The following is a 9,161-nucleotide window of genomic DNA, read 5'->3' as shown; positions in this document are numbered from 1 at the left end:
TAAAATAGCCCTCCTAGCCTAACTTCTAGTGAGCAATGATTTATTTATTTTTAGCTAGTTTAATCTCAAAATAATTTACCTTCAAGAATCTAATCAACATAAGATGTTAGACAATTCAAGACATTTGGAGGTTAGAGACAGATCAACTCGACTGTGGTACCCAGGGTTGGGTTTTTTTTTGTGGAATTTTTTTTTTTAGTATTACTTCTTTTCATGTATTAAAACAAAATTAAGATTTAGCTCAAGACACAGGCACGCTTATTTGAATACTTGTTAGTCTTAACACTCTTTTAACTCACTAGGAAGCCTATGTTAAACCCTAAGAGTTTCTTCAGTAGTACATAGTAACCCACTCTAGCATTTCAAACTAGAAGGAGGTTCAAATTACATTCTTGTTTGCGATCTACCAAAGCTGTCCTGCAAAATTCATTGGTCTCATTTGAAGTGGTCTCGATGGAAGAGAACGTTTAGCATATGGATTTTAATTCCGCACAAGACACTTGCTAGTCAGATCCTACAGTTTTGACTAATGCCTTTCTATGCTATTTTGGGCCAGTTTGCTGTTGTCATTAACAGCTTTGAGCTCCATACAGGAAACCTATAATTAAAAATAGCTTTTAAGAAAGTCTATGGCGCTGAATATGGGTGAGCATTACTGTGCAATAGCACCTGCCTACCTAACTCAACTCAAATACATATTTATTGATTTTTAGAACAAAAATAAACTGTTCAGATTCATAGGCAAGGTTCACCTCTGTGTCTGTGATATGAAAAGGTATTGAAAGACAAAGGTGGTAATCAACTATCTGAGCAAGACAGATTAGCTGTGTCTAATGATTTAGAGTTACAGTTCAGCTGTAAAATATACATATTGCACAAGGCAACCAGCTAAAGACAAGGGGTTTTCTTCCAAACAGGGTTTGAATAGCCCATTAAAAGTCTTCCAGCTCCAATCAGCGAGAGTTACAGAGACAGACCTGCTGCAGTCACTGGAGAAACTGGTCAGTGGGAGCTGAATGCAAGAGGCTCTTCAGTGCCTTACAAGGACTGTGCAGAAAACCTCCGAGCCCGAACACCATGATTGCTGAACATGAGCCGTGGGTCAAACCTGTACCTATAGAAAGGAACAGAGTCTTTAAGCTACAGCTAGCCCAGTGACCAACACTTCTAGAAATAGCTTATTTCTAGAACAGCTCTGGTACAAGGCTATGTGAATAGTTGCTTTCTTAACAGTATGCAGTAGACGTAGTCTCTCAAAATATTACACCAGATTAATTATAATGACACACAGCTAAGGAGTTGATAGTCTCCAAAGAAATAAATACTAACTACAACATATCAGCAGCATACTGGCACGTATAACATTAAGCATTCAGGGGATGCATTCTAACAGAAATCTCTGCTGCCTCAAATTACAAGCTTATGTAGCACAAGTGTAGGGACATTTTAAACAGTGCTTAAAAAAGCCTCAGTCCAAGTGATTACCAAATGAATTTTGAGGTAAGAAGTGCTGTTTGCTTACAACAGCTGCCTAATACATACAGCTTAGGTCCCAAGGGAAACATGTTTTACTAACAGCATCGCCAGGAACAATCAGAGCAAGTATTTGGGAAATTCCTGCCTACAGAAACCTGCAGAGCTTTTCCTTATTTGCAGCCAAACCTGAGGTCACTTGTCTCTGACCACTCAGCACAGCTGTAAGCTTCAGCTATTCGACAGTGGATGACAAGATTAAAGTAGTAGTATTAATACCGTCAAGTTATATTTGGTAGGTTAAACTAAAATAGAGATTAAACAATAAAAAAAGAAAAGCATCAAGAAAGCATCTCTATTAAACAACAGTACATATGTCAGTAATATTATATTCCATCATAAATATCCTCTGTAAATGCTTAATTTTGAAAATATAGTTACATTTACAAGTATTTATATTTAAAGTATTATAATAATGAATTGAATTGGCATTTACCCGGGATCAAAGACACCTGGTGTACGGCAAGTTGCTCCTGAACAGGACTGCAGCATCATTAATCGATAGTTCATCTTTTCTAGAATTTCTTGATCGATTGTTTTAGCAATGTTATTGATCTGGTGTGGATCTGCAGTCAAGTTATACACTTCCACAAACACCTGTAGAAGAAAGTTCCTGCACTGTATTAAGTCCTAAATGCTAATTAACATTTAATCATATTATTTGGGAAGAACACTTTATGGCGGCATAAAGTCTCAAACGTTATTTTCAACTACACCGCAGCATCCCCACACATAGGCTATATTTGGCCATGTGGCTCAGTGGTCAAAGACAGGATAGTGTGTCGGTAAAGCTGAAGTTTTGTGATAGTATAGTATTGTTGGAAAAGTTTTTACTTCCACCTGAAGTACTACCTGCTACAATGCAGATTTTTTTTCTAACACACAAATGGAACCTGTCTTACAGCTGTAAAACCACAGCAAGAGGCTGTGGCTAAGCTGTCTTTTCATTAATGGATCTCAAAATACACAATTTCATGACCATCACATCACCATTATGTGTTTATTGGGTACTTCCAGCTGTCAAACTCAGACAGGTGTCTTGACTACATGTACAAAATATGCTGAATACAAGTATGCTATAACCCTAATACAAGGAAGCTTTTTCGTGTGCTTGGAGAAGGTTTGTCTGGAGGATTTCAGGGCAGATTTGTTTTTTGGTACATTAGATCTCTGAAGCATTCTGTGGGACAAATACTAGTCAAACATATCTCAAGAATTCGGCTGAGGTTTTGTCTGTGCTAGAATAGGAGGCCTGACTGCAGATGATGTTGATTAGAACTGGCTGGGTTGTGTCTAACTTAGATAAAGATGCATCCGGACAGACTTCAGTTGCAAGCTCTCTTGTAAGGTTCACTGCAAGGTTTTAAAAGCCACATTGCTGCATCTTCCGAATACTGTTAGTCTTCATTTAGCTGACCCAGGTAAACTGAGTGACCCAAAAATGCCACAGGCATAGCTTCTTACTGGAAATAAAAAAGTGACATGAAGTGTATTATCAGACCAACTTTGGAGTCTGCTTTCATAACGAAAGCTGCACCACTCATTTAACTTTATGATAAATTATCACAAAGTAGAAAAACAAAGGGCAGGGTCTGCTAATTGGCATCTTGGTCTCCTATACAGTCTTTCTTGCTATCTTACTGCAAAAACCATCTTGTGGTATTTACTCCCCTGGTTTTAGTCGTTCATTGCAGACTACCAGAAAATGTTGTGTGGCACGATAACTGGGGATACCCGCTATTTATATATTTATTGCACATCTGACAATGCAGTTTATTAGATTTGTGACCTGGTTGTCTCAAACCCAATCTGCTCTCTGGAGGACCTGTGTGCAAACGGGCACAAGTAAAGATCCACCCTGTAACAAACCAAGTTTTGTGTATGCAGCAGGTGCTCCACTAGTGAAATCTGAACAGTTTCTGAAGGGGGGACATCATGTCCCTTATACCCAACCAACTGACGATACGGTTAGAGACCTTTCTCACAGTTGTCACTTAAATACTTGTTTTGCCAGGCAGGCAAGTGAGTGAGAGAAGAGAAATGACCAGCCTGGGATTTCAGTTCTTCCCATAGGAAAGAGCTGCTGCTGAACATAAGAACAGCAGAGGCACAGTGCAACAGAAAATATTTGTCATACAGAAAACACTGCCACATGGAATTAAGGTAGGACAGAGAACTGAAGCCAGCCCCAGCAGGCTGTCGGTGATAACAGAAGGCAATAGTCATAGTTCAGGCTATTGTCCTTTCCTCATTCCTCTCCCACCCCTCCTTTTTTTTTTTTCCTTCCAAGAACCCTACCAGAGTTTTGGTCAAACATTCTCACCAGTAGATAAATACTTCACTGTTTATCCTACAAGCAATGCTAATCTGCTTTTAGGAGTATTTTATGGAAACCTTGAGAGTAGATAAGAATGCAGACAGTTGCTTGCACAGTTGCGAACAGTCGACATCTGCTAGTCAGACAGAGACTTACCTCCCGGTCATCAAACTCACAGTACTGCAGATCCCAGGAAGCTGACAGTGTCCTTACACAAGCGTATGTGTTGTTATAGGAATCTTCACAGACACAGTCTGGGAAGCAATGCTATGAAGTGAGCAGTGAACAAAAACTTCAGAGCAAGAAAAAAAAGAAAAAAAAAAGAACTAGCAATCCTTTTCCTAGAGTCTACACCAGCTCAAGCTAACTGCAGTTAACTGATGAACACCAGGATCTTCGTCTAACACATGCAAGTCTCCACTGGGGATTTTAAGCAAAAATTCAGCTTTTCAAAACTTGAGAAAGTTTTGTTAAACTCATCATAACTCAACGCATTTCATTGGAGAAGCAAATGTAAATACACTGAAGAGAACAGCACAACGCACACTACTAAAGACAACACCAATGGGATGCTTTACTTAAAGCAAACCTTCTTTGGTTCAGGAAGTAGCTAGTGACTTAAATAATAGATACAGATAAGAATTTTGTGACTAGGTCACTGGAAGTTTAGAAAGAACATGATGTTGCTGCCATCCACTTTGCCAAGCCCACACCTTCCTGCCTATTTCTGCATCCCTGAGGCCCTGTAGATTCCCACTGAGAGGGTGACTGTGTTCTGTACGGTCATATGGACACATCAGTTCCGCATGGCTGGATGTCCCTCTACAATTAAATGCTGCACAGGACCTACAGAGCTAGCTCCTACTTACCAAGACACTGGGAGCTAACTTATAGAACCAGGTTAGTCCACACAGCAAAGAGGTTTAATTCAGCAGCTATTTTCTGACATGTAACAGATCTTGTCTTGCTTACCGTGACTCCAGGTCCCAGGCCAGGACAGGTAGGATCACTGCCATTGTATCCTTCTCCTTGGTACTCCACCAGGAAGTCTGATCTCCATGTCACATTTTTGTCTCCTCTCTAGGAGAAGAGGTTAACTTGACTTAGTATCCACTGCACTGTGAAACAGAAGAAATCCTCCATGCCTGGTATAACACTAACACTGCTCACTGCTTACACGGCAGTTTCAGTTCTGGTCCCTAGTTTGAGTCAGCCTTAAAATAATATTTAGCCTTAGGTTAGAATGTCTTGTGTAACTGGGAGACAAGGTTCCAACTCCAAAAATATTAGCATACCTTCTTGTAAGGGTTTAAAGTGCTATCTTCAATTTATAAAGAACCGTGCAGTAATACCCAAGAGAAGTCACACAGCCAGATAATACTATATTAGACAAGATCCCTGTAACGAGGCTGTTTCACTTTGGTTTATATCAGACTACCGCAACAGATGGAAAAAAGATACCCTCGGTGTAAGAAAAGATAAAGAGCTTTAAGAAGCAACTAAGTTTTAAGCTGCACTATTTGTAGCTGCATTTTAAAAGACAGAGGGAGAAGGAAGTTTAAAGTTAATATATAGCACCATCACAGGCATATACAGAAAAACAATGAGTTTCACAGTTTTGATTCCATTCAGTTTAAACTAGATGCCTTTTACCTGCTTCTGTCTAAAGAACAGCTTAAGATTTGGATACGAGGTTTTAAAAGCAAAGCACTGTTTTAAATCTGGATGATCTCCTACGTTTCCAGGTAAGCTGCCTTCAATTTATAGACTAAATTTAATTAAAACTAAAAGGATCAGCTGCAAGCAGCTTTATTTAAATAGGGTTCTGCTCACTTATTGGAAAGGTCAGATTTACTTTATAAAACACCACATGCATTTTTCCAGAATTTAGGGGGAAACACTAGTTCTACTGAAAACTGAGGGAAACAAAAGATTTAAATAAGAGCAGTCTGCTTTTCTCTGCCTATGCTGAGAAATCATAAGGAAAAGGGGAGGGAGGATGCAAGGTGGAAACAACACACAGCCCTCAAAACAGGAATTATTACAAATGGCTGTATTAGCCAAAGGATGACAGAGCTTTCTATTACAAAATGACCACTAAGTTGTAGGGCTTATAAAAATACATTGGCATTTAAACAAGATACCTACTTACCTACTTTTTTTCACTAAGCTACAAACATCCCATGTGAAAATGACATCAAGGAAAGAATCTGGGTTATGAGTTGACCTAATCTATCAAAGGAAGTCATATTCACTGTGAAGAATAACCCCTGCAAGAATTACCAGTTACTATCACCGTACATCTACTTACCAACAGTGGCAATAGTGACATCCCATCCATCTGGGTCTTATTCAAGTCATACCCCGCGATATCCAGAATAGTGGGACCCAAATCAATATTTGCAACAAGCATCTGCAGGGTGAGGAAAACTTACTTCAGAAGACCAGAACCTAACAGATGTAATAATGATACTTCTGTATTTTAAGTACCCCTAAACACTACTTAATTCAGCTTTATAGGTTAAAGGACCCTGTGACATTCGAAAGCAATGGCAGGGTCTTTGGAAGGTGAGCTTCACACTTTGTTTACTTTTCTGGCCTGCAATTACTTAAATTTACTGATTCAAGCAAAAACACACAGCTTTTTAGAATGAGGTCTTTGCACTTTCTACCACTCCAGATATTTCATTGAGATGTACGTATGCAGGAGGACAAATTATTACCTAAAGTTGATAACTGTGTCACAATATTAAAAATAAATCCATACCCTGATTTCACTTCTTTCTTACCTTGTTTGTCTGATTTGGTTTTATCCCTGGTCCTCGAACTAGCAATGGAACTTTGATATCAAACTCATACAGCTGCCGTTTGTCTATTGGCAAAGAAAACTGGCCTATACAATAGAAAATGGAAAAAGTTAAATGGCTTCGTGTTTTACGTTTTAAGAGTCTTGTGTTACATAATTTCCAGCAACCAAATTTTTTTTTTTTTTTTAAGAAGTCAGAAGAGGTTCTTAGCCTGAACTACATTAATAAAGTGGAGGATAGGAACAAAGAACTTCAAAGTGTAAGCCATATCTTACAAAGTTTAACAGCTTTGCTACTGCATTTTCAGTTGTACAACATGATATAGACAGGTCTTTGACAGATTTTTACTGGTTAGCTCTTTCATGGCAACTCTGCCTCTACAGAACAGAGATCCTTCCTCCATTTCTGTCCTAATTTTATGTATACTGGGATACAGCGGTAGGCATTAATGCTAAAAACCGCAAGCAAACAAAAAATAAAATGCCCGAACACCCCACACTGCAACTCCAGATCGTTTTGCAACTCAGATCAGTACTTCTCATGTCTACAGTTTTCCACAGCTGCTGTTCCTGTTTTCTGGAGTGGTCACAAGGGTGAAATGTTATGCAATTCCTGGATCTTCTACAACTGTTCATAAGCAGTGAAAATTTTACCAGTGTGGTAGCCATTGTCTGATGTGTAAAAGATGTATGTGTTGTCTAATTCTCCGTTCAGTTCCAGTTTCTTCACTAGTTTCTCTATCAGGTCATCTACTGACAGCAGAGTTTGCCACCTACACAGGAACAAAGTAATTCGTATTACAGCATGAAAAATTTAAAATAATTCTGACTGCAGGCAGGACATTCGTATTCTGCTTCAAGTCAACCGTGTATGTACTGTAGGTGGATTATTTTGCTTGCAAATTCTGAAAACAAACTTCATAGATTACTACACTGCACTTTTTGAGGCTGCAATTTCAGATAGAAGACGACTGTTTGTCTTCAGTTCTTGTTGATTTTATTCTGTAGTGTCTGAGAAAGACGCCAAAATGCCGATTACTTCTTATCTGGAGACAGTCAAGACCAACTTTGAAGCAACATGGTGGGAAAGAGTCAGACTTATCTCCTGCAAGGTCACTTGTTACTAAATCTTTATATGTAGTTTTTAATGTTAAAAATCAATACTGCCATGAATTTAATTGTGTGTATGGGATCCTTTATGCTTGAAAACTACATCAGCTATTTTGTATTACTTATGTAATATTGCGGTCCATTATTCCAGGGTATCTGAAGCCTCGAACGGCTACAAGTTATTCTTTCCTTTGTCTCAACAGCAAACCCTGTGACAAGTGAGTACTTCTGATAAATCCGTCACAAGCCTCCACAAACTAGTATTATGCTGAATTAACTAGAGTTATTAATTTCTTTGATCCTGTTGTCTCCAGGCTTCATTTAAGATTTTGTTGCATAATTTTACCTTCATGTTTTATAAAGCAAGAGCCTGAAAAAAAACTTGGTTTTCCATCTCTAAAGTGACAAACGAATGCCTCATAACCACTCAAAATGGAGTTTAACACTTAAAAGTTAAGCTTGTGTTTATTTCAGAGCTTTTAAAGAAAATACACCTACAGTGTAAAGAAATACCCTTCTTATCTACTAAAAAGAGGAAACAAGTTGTATCTTCACATTACTCCCCACATGCCCTTTTATAAAAAGGAATCAAGCACCTGCCCTGTAAAAAGGCAGGTATGTACAGGTATTTACATATATTCCCATGTAAAAAAACCACAGACTGAAAGCCAAGGTTAATAAATCACATTAGCTGGCAGATAAATCAATCGCATGTGATGTACATCACGTAAGTATCTGGAATTCAAGTGAAGTAGAAGGTAAGGCCATTTTTTATGAAAACCTGTTGTGCACTGAAAGAGAAGCAGTAGAGACACTGAACATGATAGTCTTTATGATAAATGATGGCAGCATTTGGGAGCAAAATATTTCTGAAGACAATGACAAGTTCCTTTGCAAAAAAGTAAACAGGAAGTCAGGTCTGCTAAGACAGATACCAGAGAACTATTACAGGTAATTTGACATCTATTGTCAGACTTATAACAACCCTTTAAAAAAATACCTTTTTCTTTTTTAAAAAAAACAATAAAAGTTCTGAGTAGAAATCTTAAGCAACAAAAAAATTCTTACCGCTTTCTATAAGCATCATCAAGAAACTGTATTGAAGAGTTCGTCATCGGAGTCTTTGCTTGTCGAATTAACCAGTGCTTGTTCTAAAGAAGAAAAAAAACAAAGACAAAAAGTTTAGCGTAGGAGAGGAGAGAAGTACCAGGTTTTAAAACTTTCTTAGACCAATTACAACAGAAATGTTGTTCAGGGTAAAACATCCACATGAATCCTGTGAAAGAGACAGGCAATGCTGTCAGACTGACCTGACTCCAATTTTCCCTCTTGGTTCATGTAAAATCTAAGTTGCAAGAGTAGAATATATGACAGCTCTATTATGCACAGCCCTTG

The 9,161-nt window shown here is 38.3% G+C and overlaps 1 protein-coding gene across 1 annotated transcript in view; it reads right to left on the bottom strand.

Annotated features, from left to right (window-relative positions):
• Positions 1-251: 251 nt before the first annotated feature.
• The window catches only part of GNS (glucosamine (N-acetyl)-6-sulfatase), an 18,133-nt gene continuing 9,223 nt past the window's right edge, over positions 252-9,161 (bottom strand). The window contains exons 6-13 of the mRNA XM_009887841.1: positions 8,835-8,917; positions 7,311-7,429; positions 6,640-6,743; positions 6,162-6,263; positions 4,823-4,930; positions 4,007-4,117; positions 1,970-2,130; positions 252-1,114 (exon numbers count right to left, since the gene is read on the bottom strand). Coding sequence (XP_009886143.1) covers positions 1,039-1,114; positions 1,970-2,130; positions 4,007-4,117; positions 4,823-4,930; positions 6,162-6,263; positions 6,640-6,743; positions 7,311-7,429; positions 8,835-8,917 — 864 coding nt within the window. The 3' untranslated portion in view covers positions 252-1,038. The remainder of the gene's footprint in view (positions 1,115-1,969; positions 2,131-4,006; positions 4,118-4,822; positions 4,931-6,161; positions 6,264-6,639; positions 6,744-7,310; positions 7,430-8,834; positions 8,918-9,161) is intronic.

The sequence above is a fragment of the Charadrius vociferus genome, unplaced genomic scaffold (assembly GCF_000708025.1).
Source record: "Charadrius vociferus isolate BGI_N301 unplaced genomic scaffold, ASM70802v2 scaffold125, whole genome shotgun sequence".
In the NCBI taxonomy this organism is placed as follows: Eukaryota; Metazoa; Chordata; class Aves; order Charadriiformes; family Charadriidae; genus Charadrius; species Charadrius vociferus.
Note: the sequence above shows the minus strand (reverse complement) of the source record. Positions and strands in the feature narration are given on the sequence as shown.